At 36.4% G+C, this 17,293-nt stretch overlaps 1 protein-coding gene across 5 annotated transcripts in view; it reads right to left on the bottom strand.

Annotated features, from left to right (window-relative positions):
- The window catches only part of ZDHHC2 (zinc finger DHHC-type palmitoyltransferase 2), a 71,981-nt gene that overhangs the window by 13,998 nt on the left and 40,690 nt on the right, over positions 1-17,293 (bottom strand). For 3 of the 5 annotated variants that reach the window (XM_009243556.4, XM_054561232.2, XM_054561229.2), the window contains 6 exons: positions 17,011-17,080; positions 16,250-16,282; positions 8,799-8,919; positions 6,473-6,605; positions 1,017-1,143; positions 594-686 (listed from right to left, as the gene is read on the bottom strand). In XM_009243556.4, coding sequence (XP_009241831.1) covers positions 594-686; positions 1,017-1,143; positions 6,473-6,605; positions 8,799-8,919; positions 16,250-16,282; positions 17,011-17,080 — 577 coding nt within the window. The remainder of the gene's footprint in view (positions 1-593; positions 687-1,016; positions 1,144-6,472; positions 6,606-8,798; positions 8,920-16,249; positions 16,283-17,010; positions 17,081-17,293) is intronic. The other 2 variants (XM_054561231.2, XM_054561230.2) reach the window with 1 other exon arrangement.

Genomic DNA, 17,293 nt, shown 5'->3' with positions numbered 1-17,293 from the left:
CAGCGTCCCGAGTAGCTGGGACTACAGGCGCCCGCCACCATGCCCGGCTCATTTTTTGTATTTTTAGTAGAGATGGGGTTTCACCATGTTAGCCAGGATGGTCTCGATCTCCTGACCTCGTGATCCGTCCGTCTCGGCCTCCCAGAGTGCTGGGATTACAGGTGTGAGCCACCGCGCCTGGCCCTCAAGTTTCTTTACTCTAACAGTTATCACAGAGAGGAAAGACATGGCGGGTCAGGGGCGACTTTACCCTGTCTGCCTACCTGAGCAGTGGATAGCTAATTTCGACTTACATTTTTTTTTTCTTTTAAGCACTACATTTAAAAAATAAGATTTCAGTCAACCAAAACGTATAGAGAATTAACACCTTTTTACTCACACTTAGATTAATAACACCTTTTTACAAGTATAATTGAAGCTTCCAATGTATCCCTCCTCAATCATACTTTCTTTTTTCTCTGATTTCAAGTGGAAACCATTGCAGTAAATTTTCTTATGGTCTTCATTGTTTTTCAAAGGAACATATAACCAAGAGACACAATATGGTAAAATACATTATTTGAAAGTAAAATGAAAAAAAAATATGAGATTACTTTTTAGCTGTGGAATTCAGCCCTGCGGGAGTAGATGCTTGTTCAGGATCCTGGTTAACAAGGCAAGTTGGAAAGGAGCAGCCATCACCTAGACTAGAATTAAAATAAAAATTTACAACTGAACCATACAAAAGACAACGGAGTGAAACCCTGCCAAAATGCTGATGTCCGAGAGCAGAACATGCTATACTCTAGGCAAAAAAAAAAGTGTATTAGACATTGAGTTCAACATAGTGTTTAGGAAGATGATGAATTAACTGATTTCCACATTGATATTATGGTGAATCATAGAATAATATTTTTTAAAAACAAGAGTTCCTACACAGAATTACAAGCCTATGGAACTAGGGGCTTTTCCTGAAACTATCTTTTGCTGTATTATTTTCATTAGTTTAAAGCCTGAAAATTTTCACAAAAAAGTACCTTGAAAAAATGGGTAGCAACCAGTACTTCTTCTCATCACCAAAAACTTGTCGCATGTTTTTACTGAAACCCAAGCTGAATCCATTCTTATCTGTTCCATGTCGAAATACTGGACTTCTGAATGCCTCTAAAAAAAGACGGTAAAGGAATCACATGAGTAAAGAACATATTTACTAGCAATCCTGAATATTTAGCAATAATTGAAGTAAATGAAGAAACTCTGAAAATCAATGGCTAGCTGACTGTGAGTGCTTATGTGCCTGTCAACAGCCCTGAAATATACGGTGTCCATTCTGTTTTAAAATATCATAAGATATATCTATTTTAATTTTAAAATATGCCTTTTTATTATAATAGTACATGTGCATTGTAGAAAATTAGAAAATACAAACTAGCAAATAAACTAAAACTGCATCTTCTGGATCTTTTGATCAATAGATAGATAAATGGATGGATCCATAGATATAGATCTACAAATCTACAGGTGTATTTTTTTAAAAAACCATAATCATACTATCTTTTACATACATTCTACAACCTTTGTTTTTAAGTAAATCCATTTTTTTTTTTGAGCCAGAGTTTCACTCTGTTGCCCAGAGTGGAGTACAGTGGTATGATCATAGCTTACTGTAGCCTCGAATTCCCAGGCTCAAGCAATTCTTCTGCCTCACCCTCCCAAGTAGGTGGAGTAACAGGTGCCATGCCACCATGCCTGGCTTAGCATTTTCCAATTTCATTGAAATTGGTTCTCATCTAATAAAGTTTTTCCAGCTGACTATAAAATGTACTTTTAAACTAGTTTATCCAAACCGGGATCCAGTCCAGAACCATGTATTGCATCTGGTGATGCTCATTCTGCATATGAAAGCTGGTTCAGAGAGGCTCTGGGACTTGCCTAAGGTCACACAACAAACACACGACAGAGTGAGACTTGAATAAGGTCATCAACATTCCTTCAAAAATACTACATTTTCTTCTTGAATCATGCTGAAATGCAAAATCTAAAATTTTGTTTTTGGAATATGAACATGGAGGTATAATGATTTTTCTCCATTAAAAAGAAAAATCTAACCAGCAGAATTAGGCACTATGAAAAAATGTCATTTGCAAGATCCTTAGCATTCTTCATCCCAGGATACATAGCTTTTTCTAAAACATTTCATAGGATCATATTATCCAGGGGAAGTCCTTTCAGTGCTACTAGTTAAATCTAGAAGTTTCCGGAAGTTAAAAACCTCTAGAAACAATAAATTTACTTTTGATGAATTATAATTTAACTGCCTAACACATAATTTGAAATAAAATTCCTGGGCTTAGAAATTACTTTATTTTATCAGTATTTTCACCCTAATAGTATTTGGTGTAATGATTTCACTTCAGAATTCCATAATGTTTCATTTCAGAATACTGAAAATGAACACTAATTGACTACCCACTGTAATTAATCCTCATTGCATATTATAATAACTGAAGCTCACAGCTTGGAGTGTCCTTTATGATCATAAGCATGTGTGGTCCTGGTTGCATTCTCAAACTCCTATCCTTGGCCTAGAAACTCTACATAGCTTAGTCCTTGCTTACCTCTCAAACCTCATTAATGTATTTCTCAATCTTTAGCTTTCTATACTTCAGCCACATGGAGTGTTTCTCAAATATTCCTAGCTTTTTTTCTCTTTTCCTGTAGGGTCTTTTATTTTCAATTGAGGTGAAATTCACAGAGTGTAAAATTAGACTTCTTAAAGTGAACAATTCAATAGAATATATTCATAATTTTGTGCACTTCCCACCTATATCAAATTTCTAAATATTTTCATCACTCTAAAAGAAACTCCATATCCATTAAGCTGTCACTCCCTACTCACCCATTTCTTCATTCCCTAGTAATCACTAATGTGATTTTCCTCTACAGATCTATCTATTCTGGATATTTCATAAAAATGGGAATCATGTAATATGTAACCTTTTGTGATTGGCTTCATTCACTTAGCATGTTTTCAAGGTTCATACATGTGTAGTATGTATCAGGACTTCATTCCTTTTTATGGTTAATATTCCATTGTATAGATATGCCACATTTTCTCCATCCTTGGATGGGCATTTAGGTTGTTTCGACCTTTTGACTACTGTGGATAGTGCTGCTATGAACACTGGTATACAAGTATCTCTTTCAGTCCCTGTTTTCAATTCTCCTGGGTATATACCTAGGAGTGGAGCTGCTGGTTCATATGGTAATTCTATGGTTAACTTTTAAAAGAATTGCCAAACTGTTTTTCACAGTGGTGGCACCATATTCCCAAGCAAAGTAGGAAGGTTTCAATTTCTCTGCATCCTCACAAAGACTTTTTAATAAAATTGTAGCCATCCTAGTGAGTATAAAGTGGTACCCCAATGTGGTTTTGATTTGCATTTTCCTAATGACTAATGATGCTGAGCATATTTTTCTGTGCTGAGATTTACCAAACAACAAATAAATGATGGAGTGAGATTTGAACGAGGTCATCAACATTCCTTCCATAATACTACATATTCTTCTTGAATAATGCTGAAATGAAAAATCTAAAATTTTATTTTCCCCATTTGTGTATTTTCTTTGGAGGAATGTTTGTTTAAATGTCTATTCAAATCCTTTGCCAATGTTTTAACTGGGGTGTTTGTATCTTTTTGTTGTTGAGTTACAAGATTTCTTTGCATATTCTGGATAGTAGGGCCCTTATCAGATAATGAATTGGAAATATTATTCTCCTTCTGCAGATTGTCTTTTTACTTTCTTGTGTTTTTTAATGCATGTAAGTTTTTAATTCTGATAGTGTAAGTTTCCTGTTTTTTCTTTGTTGCTCATGCTTTTGATGTTATATCTAAGAATTCATTGTTATATTCAAAGTCCTGAAGATTTATCCCTCTATTTTCTTCTAAGAGTTTACAGTTTCAGCTTTTTCATTTAGGTCATTGATCCATTTTGACTTAATTTTTGTGTGTGATGTTAGGTAGGGATACAAGTTTATTTTTTGCCATGTGGATACTGAGTTGTCCTCACGCAACTCAAAGATATTATTTTTTCCCCACTAGATGGTTTTGGCACCCTTGTCAAAAATCAATTGGCTAAAGATGTATGGGTTTATTTCTGGACTCTCAATTCTATTTTATTTGTCTATATGTCCATCCTTATGCTAGCACCACACTGTTTTGATTACTGTATGCTTTATAGCAAGTTTTGAAATCAAGAATGTGAGTCTTCCAGGTTTGTTCTTTTTTGGTGAATATTGTTTTGATTATGTGGGGCTTCTTGCAATTCTACATGAATTTGAGAATTGGCTTTTCCATTTATGCAAAAAAAAGCCATTAAAATTGCAATGAATCTGTAAATCACTTTGGGTAGTATTGCCATCTTAACAATATAAGGTCTTCCAAGTCCATGAACATGGGAATTCTTCTTTTATTTGTTTCAGCAATGTTTTGTAGTTTTCAGTGTGCTAGTAGTGTTACATGCACCTTCTTGGTAAATTTATTCCTAGGTATTTTATTTGTTTAGATGCCTTTTCAAATGGAATTTTCTAAATTTCCTTTTTGGGTGGTTTATTGCTAGTGCACAGAAATATACCTGACTTTTAAAAATCATGCACATTTCATATTTTGCTTATTAGCTAATCATTTTTATTGTGAATTCCTTAAGGTTTTCTATATATAAGATCATGTTATCTGTAAACTAAAATAGTTTTACTTACTTCTTTTTGATGCCTTCATTTCTTTTCCTTGACTAATTACTCTGGCTAGAACTTATGTACAATGTTGAACAGAAGTAGTGAAAAGGAGCATCCTTGTTTTGTTTCTAATCTTAGAAAGGCGGCTTTCAGCTTTACACTACTGTGTATGACGTTAGGCGTGGATTTCTCACAAATGCCCTTTATCTCCTTATCAGGTTGAAGGAGTTCCTTTCTTTTCCTAGTCGAAGTGCAATTTTTCTTAATCATGAAAGGATGTTGGATTTTGTCAAGTACTTTTTCTGCATTAATTTTTTCCATACTGATCTTAAATCATGCAAATTTCATAGTTTGCTTATTAGCTAATCATTTTTATTGTGAATTCCTTAAGGTTTTCTATTTCTATTTCCATCATTCTATTAATGTGGTATATTACCACTGACTGATTTTCATATATTAAACCACACTTGCGTTCCTGGGATAAATCCCTCTTGATCATGGTTGTGTAAGCCTTTTAATATGTTGCTGGATTTGGTATGCTAATATTTTTTAACAATCGTTCAATCTATATTCATATTGGTCTATAGTTTTCCTGTGATGCCTGTGTCTCTGGCTTTGGTATCAGGGCAATGTTGGCCTCACAGAATGACTCAGAAAGTGTCCCCTTCTCTTCTAATTTTTAGCAGAGTTTAAGAAGAAGTTAATTCTTCATTAAGTGTTTGGCAGAACTCATCAGTTAAGCCATTTTGTTCTGGGCTTTTCTCTTTGTTGTGAGTTTTTTTGATTACTGATTCAATCACTTTACTTCTTACAGGTCTGCTCTGATTTTCTATTTCTTCTTGAGTCAATTTGGTAGTCTGTGTGTTTCTGGAAATTTGTCCACTTTATCTAGGTTGCCTAATTTTTTGACAGACAATAGTTCACGGTACTTTCTTGGCCTTTTTATTTTCATAAAGTCAGTAGTAATGTCCTTACTTCCATTTCTGATTTTTGTGATGAGTCTTCTCTTTTTCTTTTGTTAGCCAAGGGATGTCATATGTGTTGATTTTTTTAAAAAGAACCAACTATTGATTTTATTGTTTTTCTATTTTTTAATTCTCTATTTCTATTATCTCCTATCTTTATTATTTCCTTCCTTCTGCTGACTTTGGTTTTACTTTGCTCTTTTTCTAGTTCCTTAAGGTATAAAGTTATTAACAGAGGTATTTCTCTTTTTAATATAGGTATTTACAGCTATACATTTCCCTGTAAGCACTGCTTTTGCTGCCTCCGATATCTGTATGGCTTTTAAACATACATGTTCTGGCTTTTTCTATAGCTGACTTCTTAGGTTAAGTACTTTTTGTTGTGATAAGCTCTCCCCTGACCACTCATTCTACACATGCTCCCTTCCACCATCCCAATCCTTTTATTCATACCTCAGCATCTTTTCTTCAAAGCACTTTGCATTTTGTAATTACTTTTATGTTTGGTTATTAATTTTTGTGCCCCTCATTAGACTGTTTTGCCCCTGCTCACCACTATATCTATATATCTATATATATAGTCTCATATATATATAATATGAGACAATCAATAAATATATGGAATGAGCAAACCTGTATGTGTCAAAGCGACATATCAAAAAAACAATGAGGAAAATAAGAATGACTTTTACCACCACTTCAGGGCAAGCTGGCATTTAATCACATAGCAACTGTCAATGAATGTTGGTATACGTATTTAAAGTTCTGTCAACTACAATAATTGGATACTCACCTAATGTAGATTTATTTTTGCTGACTAGCCAACAATGATAGCCAAACAGAGAAGACAAGCTGACAGAAAACATAGCTGCAGCAAAGAATAAAAACATAATATGGAACTTGGCTTGAGTATCAGGTAGGCCATTCTATAAAGAAAGGAAGAAAATAACATGTTTTGTCAAAGGGATATGTATTCCCCTACTTTTATAAGTAAATTAGTAAGATTTTTTTTTGATTAAAATTTTTCTTAAATTTAATATGAAAAAAATGTGGCTTTATGTTAAAACTTTAGGAAAAATATGTATATATTTCATCAGATTAAAAGTTTACCAGAATATGAATATATATGACAATGATATTAAAATTTGGAATATTAACTGTGTTTTTCATAACCAAATCATAGAAAATTTATGGTAGTATATGTATAAACTGCAATACTATGAAGCAAGATAAATGGAACTATAAAATGTAGTTTTAAATTTATTAACGGAGTATGTTTTGTTAACATACTACAGAATCACAAATGTCTAAATAGTTTCATTATAATGCCAGAAAATGAAGGCTAACTGGCACAATTTGGCTACTATCCTTATTGATGTTTTACATTACTACAAATAACAGCATCAACTAAATGAATACATATAACAACACATTCACAATAATGCTTCAAGCTATCTTAAATAATAGCACCACAGAAAAGATCAACACCAGTGCATAACACCTGTCTAAAATAAATCTTAATATCCATGGGCTGAAAGAGTCCATCTCAAAGAAAACCAGTTAGACTCTTATTCTCTCATTGTTTATAAATCCAAAGAGACCTGGAATGGCTCTAGAATGGAGGGCTTGGGGCTATGGACACATAATGAAGCACCATGGCTGCCAACAGGTGGCTCTTCTGATAAATGGTCCTCAGATTTCAATTTCCTGTAGTACCTGACTGATTGACACAGGTCACAAGACCTCACTGACAGTTTTTGACAGCAGCAGGTTTTTTTGACAAACAGTGAAAATTCTGGTCATTCCTTTTCAAATATATTTGTGGTTTGAAACTAAAATCATCCACAGGAAGGAGAAGCAGTGAGGTAATGCTCTCCCAGACATTCATTAGGGATCATTTTTCAAGCTGGACACTGAAAGAATCCTTGAATGCTAGCAGCAGGTCTCTTCACTCATGTCTTTCTATGCTTAGCAATAGAACTGGCACATAGTAGGCATTCAATAATTCTTTGGTATTAAATTTGGTTCAAATCTCACGTAAGTGATCTAGCAATTTAGAAATTCTTACCATAATAAAGATAATTTAATGAAAATAATAAATCAATACTGGCAGCAGATAAATTGCTTTTTTACTGTCATTTGGTGTTCACAAGGAGGACCTCTGGATATTTTAAATCCTCAATTTTAATTTCTTTTTGCCTACATTTAAAATATATAGTGTATAAAGTGTAATCAAGAAATACTGAATAAAAACTCAGGATATTACAGGCATAAGGACATTATAGGCATAATAGTTTAAAAAATAATCTTCTTAAACATAAAGAAAATACTTCTATTTTTAAATCCTGAAAAAAATCTTATATAGTCATCAATTCTCGTTATTCGCAGTACTTATGTTTTATAAAGTTTCCACAAACACTGAACTTGTGAATACTGAAAAACTGCTCCTATGGAAGATACAGGGTTAGGTTTCTATGAACTTCTGGTCACAACATCTTCGACAACTGATCAATGTGTAACCTTGTTTTATGTGTGTTTCTGCTTAAATGCACCTTATTTAATATATATTATTGATTTATTAATATAGAACTCATAGCTAACAGCACTATAACTCATGCCTGAATTAAGCTTATCTAATACATGTATTTTCTCCATAACACACATCGGTTTTCTTTTGTTTAGAAACATTGGACCACACTTCAGCACTACACTTGAAGACCTTTTTTTGACAGCAAAATCACCAACAAAAAGCACAAAAATGGAAAAAAGCATGGCACTAAATAGACTGTGGAAAGCACACTTGTTTACAGTATGAGAGCTGAAGCAAGAAGGCAAAAGCGTCATCTTGTTCAACCTCAACTGGGAATGGGCATGGGGGCAACTCAATGTTTTTGCCACTCTGCACATGTCTGCAGACGACGAAAGCTGTCAGTATTGATGTGGGGGTTACAATTACATTTTAGTGAATTAACAAAAAAAGAATCTGCGAATAATGAGGACTGACTGCATGTCAATGAGCTCTAGTCTATAGAATCAGTGTCTGAAATAATTCTGTTCTGAAAAGCCTATATTATCTATTATTGTATACTAAAAAAACAGTTACCAAGTTAATGACTTACTGTCCAAAATTTGATAAAATACTGTAAATCTGTTGCCGCAATAAAAAGGCAGTAGAGCAGAGAATAAGCCAAGAAAAGGAGAAAGAACTTATAATTTGAAAATCCAACACAATTGTTCACCCTGTTAACAAAACAAAAACATTTCCAGTGAGTTTTACATCTTCAATCTACGTGTGCATATGCTCAAGCAAGTGTTTAGCTTCCTCTCACTTTTAATTTATTGGCATTTCTTTAAATATAACTCATAAGATTTCTTTATGCATACAATCACTTAAAAATCCATTTCACTAAAAAGAAATCTGCTTCTATTTTTAAAATATGATATTTAATATTGCTTTAGTCAATCACAAACAATATAACTGCATGTCATGTCAAATTACGCAAGTATGCACATCTCTCAAAACACAGAGCCTGTGAGAAACCGTATGAGGCCAGGCAGCTTAGGTGAATTTACTAAACCCTTCCTCTATGCCATCTTTGGGTTTGATTTCCAACTATGATTAATTAAGTTACAATTTTTCAAGTATTCCCAAATTAGATGGAATATCTTCACACATTACTCTTTGCATGCCATCACTGAAGCAAGCGGACTGTCAAAGCATATTAAATGGGAGCTTTAAGAAAAGAAGTAGGCCTGGGAGTTAGACAGCCGGGTCAGAAGGCCCATTTGACACTAAGTAATGATGCGGCCCTGAGGAAGTGAAATCATCGATTAGAATTTCATTTTCTTTATCTGTAAGTTAAACACTCTGAGGTCATTTCCAAAAGTCGGCTCTAAATATGCTATAATTCCAAATATGGAAATTTATAAATCTCAGTTCTCACTCCAAAGTCGTTATCTGAGGGGGGACAACTCAAACTGTTGTATCAATAAACATAAGCACAAATACAATTCATTTTTATAGGCTCACTTTCTTTTTGTTAAGATTTTCCTTTATTAAAAAATTATTTATTTATATTTTATTTTACTTTAATTTTTGGGATAAAAGTGCAGGTTTGTTAGCTAGGTAAACGCAAGTCGTGGGGGTCTGTTGTACAGATTATTTCATCACCCAAGTATTAAGCCTAGTATCCATTAGTTGTTTTGCTTAGCCCTCTTCCTCCTCCCACCCTCCTCCCTCCAAAAGGCCCCAGTGTGTGTTGTTCCCTCCTCTGTGTCCATGTGTTCTCATCATTTAGCTCCCACTTATAGGCTTATAGGCTCACTCTCTATCAAAGTTTTTGATTTCCTTTTCATAAAGACAAGGGCACTACTGGATGACCTTGTGTCAATGTGATACATCAGCCATGTGGAATTGGCTAATACCTTCATGGGTTGAGTAACTTCTTGGTTAACCGGTATAATGAACCTATTAAATAGAACATACAGGTTTCCTTTTCTAGTATTCAGCCTATTGCATAGAACATACATATATTGTTTCCTTTTCTCAAATGTCCTTGTTCCCGTTCTAACGTAGGTAAAAATCATCTCACTCTCCATCGACTTAGCTACGAAGATGAAACACTTTTCTTTCTAGACTTGTAAAAATGAAACCATGTTCATGTGAAAAAAATGTTTACATCATCTCCCTCAAAAAATATAAGGTAAAGGGAATAGCATTAGATTTAGTAATTTTTAAACTTAAAGGTCTTACATATGGGCAAATAATTTATAAAGAAGCCACAAGTTGGCTGGGCGCGGTAGCTCACGCCTGTAATCCCAGCACTTTGGGAGGCCGAGGCAGGCGGATCACAAGGTCAAGAGATCAAGACCATCCTGGCCAACATGGTGAAACCCTGTCTCTACTAAAAATACAAAAATTAGCTGGGCGTGGTGGTACACGCCTGTAGTCCCAGCTACTCCGGAGGCCGAGGCAGGACAATCGCTTGAACCCGGGAGGTGGAGGGTGCAATGAGCCGAGATTGCGCCACTGCACTCCAGCCTGGCAACAAAGGGAGACTCCCTCTCAAAAAAAAAAAGAAAAAAAAGAAGCCACAAATTGTGGGTGCACACTGTATGGAAACAGTTACATCTGCATCTCTAGAGGTTCCAGTGGGGCGATGCAAGCCTGTTGGTGAGGTTGCCTTTTATGGTGTTTGAATGGAATCATGGCAGGAAATAATATTGGGAACAATTGGCCTAATCTAACTGTATTCTGTCTCAAAAGGATAGAGGATATTCCCATTGCTTACTTATGTTGGTTTCAAGGGGAAAGAATGGGTAGGCAAAAGCTGGGTGCTTTAAAACTTTGGTGAGCATGGCTGGGCGCGGTGGCTGACGCCTGTAATCCCAGCACTTTAGGAGGCTGAGGCAGGCAGATCGCCTGAGGTCAGCAGTTCAAGACCAGCCGGGCATAGTCTTGGTGAAACCCCGTCTCTACTAAACATACAAAAAATTAGCCGGGCATGGTGGCACATGCCTGTAGTTCCAGCTACTCGGGAGGCAGAGGCAGGAGAAGCGCGTGAACCCAGGAGGCTGAGATTGCACCACTGCACTCCAGCCTGGGTGACAAGAGCAAAACTCCATCTCAAAAATTAATTAATAAAGTAAAATAAAAATACAAAAATTAGCTGGGCATGGTGGTGCACGTCTGTAATCTCAGCTACTTGGGAGGCTGTGGCAGAAGAACAGCTTGAACCCGGGAGGCAGAGGTTGCAGTGAGCCAAGATTTCACCTCTGCACTCCAGCCTGGGTGACAGTGAAATTCCATCTCGAAAAAAAAAAAAAAAAAGACTTCAGAAAACATGGGTGTAAATAATGACTTGTGGACTAGGAAGAAATTGGAAGGGACAGAAAAGATCGTTATTGTTTCTCTTCCTGAAGGAATATAAGCAGCAGCTTTTGCTTATATAATAAATAATAAAGAGTATTTTTATAAAATGATTTTGATCACAGATTTTGTAACAACTAATTTAGCTTTGCTTAAGAGGATGGTAAAATTTGCCATGTTAGAGCTAGGGACACAGGAGGTCAGTAAATAAAGACCATATATTTTAGAGTTTAATATGTATATATATAGAGTATGTGTGTGTGTATGTGTGTGTATATATATATATATAACTAGAAGAAATATAGTGACATTTATCTTGAATAATACCTTACTGTCTTCACAACAGACAGCTTTTGGCTAGACATTTTAACTGCCTATTGCTTTATAGACTCAATCTGAAAAGGAAGAAGACATATTCTGAATCTACTTCTCCATCTAGAAAAGGAATGATTTCATATGGAGAAACAAAACACGTTCTAGGTAAATACCCTTCTTATGTTGTTTAAGTTCAGTGTAAAACACAGCTGTTGGCCCTGTTTCTGGGCAATTGCTTTCGGACTTTAAATTGGAAAAAGAACATAATACATTGGAAGGAGTGTGGCCTTTGAAGTAAAAAAAAATTTCCTATGTGACTCTGAGCCCACTCTTTCTCTTTCCTGAGCCTCATTTTTTTCCCCTGTAAAATGAGACAAATACCCAGGAGGCGGAGGTTGTAGTGAGCCAAGATCATGCCACTGCACTCCAGCCTAGGCGACTCTGTCTCAAAAAAATAAGATAAAATAAAATGAGACAAATAATTTCTACTACTTTCTGTCGCTGTTAGAAGTATTACAGATTATATGTATGGCCTCTAGAACATAACTGGCACTCAATAAATTGAAGCTCAAATAATTTGTTTTTATTTGTGTTACTTAACCTTTGGCAAGCATGCGAAAGTATTATTAATATGAAATAATTAACTAAAATTTTATACTAAAGGAAAAAAATACTTTGATAGAAAATCCAACAAAGCAAATACTACAGCATCTGTTTTAGTTAAAACACAAGTATGAGATTGATCCCCAGAATTCTGGTGGGTAATCTTAAGTGGCCAGAGCAGAGATTGAGAAATCATTGACAAACAGAGAGGTACTGTTGATCCAATGTTTCAAATGTTCAAAGCTGACAGATATTAAGGTTCAAAAGACCTGTTTAAAATACCTGTATAAAAAAGCCGTGCTAGCCGGGCACGTTGGCTCACACCTGTAATCCCACCACTTTGGGAGGCTGAGGCAGGCGGATCACGAGGTCAGGAGATCGAGACCATCCTGGCTAACACAGTGAAACCCAAAATTACAGAAAAAAAAAAAAAAAAAAAACCGCGAGGTATAGTGGTGGGCGCCTGTAGTCCCAGCTACTTGGGAGGCTGAGGAAGGAGCATGGCATGAACCCAGGAGGCGGAGCCTGCAGTGAGCCAAGATCGCACCACTGCACTCTAGCCTGGGTGACAGAGCGAGACTCCGTCTCAAAAAAAAAAAAAAAAAAAAAGAGAGCTAAAAGGCTGCCCCTGGGTCTGAAAACATCCTAAAAGTCCTATAAGTGACTGCCATTAGACGAATACATTCACACAAAGTCTGTAGAAAAAGATTTTTTATATATTCATATGGAAACATTTCCAGGATATATTCAGTGAAGAAAATAAAAAGAAACAGATTCAGTCAACAGTGTAGTCACTTGTACTAAAAATAAATAAATAAATAAATAACGAGTGGGTTTATAGGCTACGCACACATACACTGAGGTCTGAAAAGTGCCTTGACATTAACAACCCTGGTTCTCTGTGTGTAGTGGAAGAAGGTGGGGAGAGGGACTGGGAGAACATGGCCACCTGTTTTATTTTTGAATTTGGAACCAAAAGCATGTTATTAGCTATAGACTTTTTAATTTAAAATGTTAATTTGAAATTAAAAAATTAAATACAATGGCTGCTCCATTCAGCTGGCACCAAGTGAGTATTAGGCCCTTGGCATCAAATCCTTCACAAGTCAACATGGCTGCTGCTTTCTGCAAGGGAGCACCCAGAGCTAGGACAGTGGCAGAGACAGTGGATGCAGCACAGCAAGGGAAGTGATGGCGAAGTGAACAACGACACAGGTTAAAAGGTACCGCAGTCAGTTCATTCACCTTCCCACACTGCCACCTAAGGGTGGAGCAACAGCAGGTGGTGTGTAGGCATGCCACTGAACCTATTTTTAGAAATTCTAGGGTCTCATTTCTGTTGTTCTCCTTCACTTATTTAACAGAATCTGTGAAAACTGGAAAGGCTATCAGACTGTAAGTTTCTCATGAGGCCAAATTAACTGTTGACTTAGCAAGATTACTATAATGGTAAATTATTATTTTCTCTTTTTGTAATTTTGTGAGTACAGCAAGGGCATGGGAAGCTTTATAGGTATGTACTGACCTGATTTTTTTCCACGTCTCTATTCCTTGTCATCACAATCCCTTATTAAGGTCAGACAAATCAAAATCAACACTATGTGTATGATGACTACCACTCGCTGAATATATCTGGAGTATACAGTTATCCAGAAAGGAGGGTGCTTAACATGGGTTTACCCCAAAGCAGACTCTGAGAAAAGAACCTGGATGCAGTTCATTTGAGACAGGAAGGATAAAGCATTTTTTACTGGCCAGGCTGTCACTGGTTGAGAGTTGCCCCTGGAGGTATGAATGCCTTGGCACTTCTGGACTGCCTGGCTTGTGAGCTGAACAAAACTACCCAGGTAGAAGAGACCCCTCAGGTAGAGAAGAAAAGAAACACAGGTGCCTGAATGGGGAGCTGCCAGCAGGTACGGGAGCTGTTTACCACAGATGCCATGAATTCAACAGGTGGGTCATGGGGATACAGGTGGGGCACTGACAGCAGCTGCAGGCAAAGTCAACAAATGAATGTAAGGAGAATTAAGAAGACACTGGCCAGGCATGGTGGCTCGCGCCTGTAATCCCAGCACTTTGGGAGGCCAAGGCGGGCAGATCACAAGGTCAAGAGTTGGAGACCAGCCTGGCCAATATGGTGAAACCGACTCTACTAAAAATACAAAAATTAGCCAGGTAAGGTAGCGGGCGCCTGTAGTCTGGCTACTCAGGAGGCTGAGGCAGGAGAATCGCTTGAACCCGGGAGGTGGAGGTTGCACTGAGCTGAGATCACACTACTGCACTCCAGCCTGGGTGACAGAGCAAGACTCTGTATCAAAAAAAAAAAAAAAAAAAAAAAAAGAAGAAAGAAGAAGGAAGAAGGAAGAAGAAGGAAAAAGGAGAAAGGAGAAAGAAGGAGGAGAAGAAGAAAGAAGAAAGGAGGAGGAGGAGAAGAAGGAGGAGGAGGAGAAGGAGGAGGAGGAGAAGGAGGAGAAGGAGGAGGAGGAGAAGGAGGAGGAGGAGGAGGAGGAGAAGGAGGAGGAGGAGGAGAAGAAGAAAGAAGAAGAAGAAAGAAGAAGAAAGAAGAAGGAGGAGGAGGAGGAGAAGGAGGAGGAGGAGGAGAAGGAGGAGGAGGAGGAGGAGGAGGAGGAGAAGAAGGAGGAGGAGGAAGAGGAAGAAGAGGAAGAGGAAGAGGAAGAAGAAGAAAGAAGAAGGAGAAGGAGAAGAAGAGGAAGAGGAAGAAGAAGACGATGACTAATTAAAGACACTGGGGGAGGGGGAACACTTGTTGAAAAAAAAAACAGAAAAGAAAACTGGGGGCGGGGGGGAAAGAATGAATGCAAGTATCAATTAGTATGAAGCGGGCGTTATTTATTGAGACCTTTAAGAAGAGTGCCATTCTTATATGGGTTGACTAGCCTGAACGCTTTAAAGGAGAAAATCGAGGTGGAGAAAAGAGAGAGGTATACTGGTAAAAGAGAGAGGATACCATAATCCTACATTCCCCTGGGAATCTTTCCTGCTGCTAAGAGAACTGTTCCCTACATATACTTCACCCTACATCTACTGAGGACTTGTGGGCATGTCTACCTTTCTGTAGAGCCATCCCTGAAAGAAAGCTTGAAGAATAAGTATTACTCACGCCCAAATCCAACCTGGCCAGCAACCTGGGCATGACTGTCAGAGATATATGTACACTGAGATGAAAAATTATAGGAAAAGGAAGGAAAATTAACCTTACTAATCAGATCTTTCAAATAATCCTCTATTGAATTACCTAATTTCATGACTGAGAAATATTAGCAAATATTAATGTATTCTATGTGGAAAATCTTGTTTAAATTTATGTGTACATTTGTATATCTGTGTAGTTGCTATTCTACTCCTTAATGTCAAATTCTGTGTAAAATGAATTGTTAAAAAGCTTTCGATGACTTAATTCTCTATAAAAAGCTTCCAGTGAGGTACTATGTATAATTTACTTGTACATCTTTGTGTATATTTCTGTGAAGTATTCTGGAATCTCTGTTTATGCACATGCATACAAAGAAAATCCTTTGTTCTGAGCTAACATGCGATATTAACTTTTAGATTGTTAACCTACTGGTTTTAAAAGTATTTCATGGAAACTCCCCTAAATAAAGTCTCTTTTAAGTTAAACAAATATTAGAAACTAAATCTAAAAGTTCCTGCTATGTCAACTTAAGTAATAATTCATTTGTGAAAAGATTTACATGGATAAGTGATTCAATTTATTAACATTTACAAGGGACACAAACTTGTTTAAATATACAGCCAACTCACCATGGACAATGATGATCCATCTTCAAAATACACCTAAAAAACAAAGCAAAACACAAAACCCAATACCCCATGAAATTTTAATCATATTAAATTATAAAAATATAAATTATGGTTAGTTCAAAGAGCTGCGGCAAGTAAAATATTGCAAAATTATTTACTTATCTAAAAATTGGATAATAGCAGAAGTTCTCATCTAAAACAAACACTATAGCCAATTCTTATAATAATATAACTTGAGTTCAAAATATACACGCTTAAGATGCAAAGCAACTCATTTCCTAAAAACAATATAATGTATTAATATACAACTATCTTATGCTAAAGAAAGAATAAAACTGCAACGGATTTACAGAAAGTCTGGATAAAACTTCCCTTCAATATCAATCCTTGTGCCAAGTCATACTGTCCTTGGAGTATATTAAATATATAACAACGTCTGACTGTCATGAAGTCAACTGAGTTATCTTTATAAAAATGGAAAACACTCATAGAAGTATTTCCTAAATTGAACTAGCCAAGCCAGAACTGCTAAAAATCACATACTTCAGGGCACCGTGAATCTGGGGGCAAACTGACACTTGACTGTAGCCTTAGGCCTCACTGGTATGAATGCCAGTGGGTTATACCAACTGCATTTCCTAAATCAAGGGCTGAGAAGTGAGAACATGGAGAAGATAATCAGGAAAACAGTGAGAAAAGAAACATAATGAAGAAAAAGACCACCAGCATGTAGATATTTTAGAAGTTAAAGGTTCTCTTACTTATCACAGACGGAGCAGTGATGGCAGCGATCTGGTTTTATAAGTTGGCATCTGTCACAGTATCGGATGGCTAGGGACAAAAAGCTCCACTTAGTCTTAGAGTTAACACTGAATGGAATATACAATTAAATGGCTTTTATCATCTCTCCAAATTTAAATTTTAAAAAGCATATAAAATTTAAATTTGGCAAAAAATAAGATATTTGATGCTGTTTAAATACAAAAATGGAATGACTTGCCTACAGCCACAGTTCTCTGGAGGTTTAACCAGAACAGAGAATCT

The sequence above is a fragment of the Pongo abelii genome, chromosome 7, assembly GCF_028885655.2.
Source record: "Pongo abelii isolate AG06213 chromosome 7, NHGRI_mPonAbe1-v2.0_pri, whole genome shotgun sequence".
NCBI lineage: Eukaryota > Metazoa > Chordata > Mammalia > Primates > Hominidae > Pongo > Pongo abelii.
The sequence above is the reverse complement of the archived record's forward strand: the minus strand, read 5'-3'. Positions and strand labels throughout refer to the sequence as shown.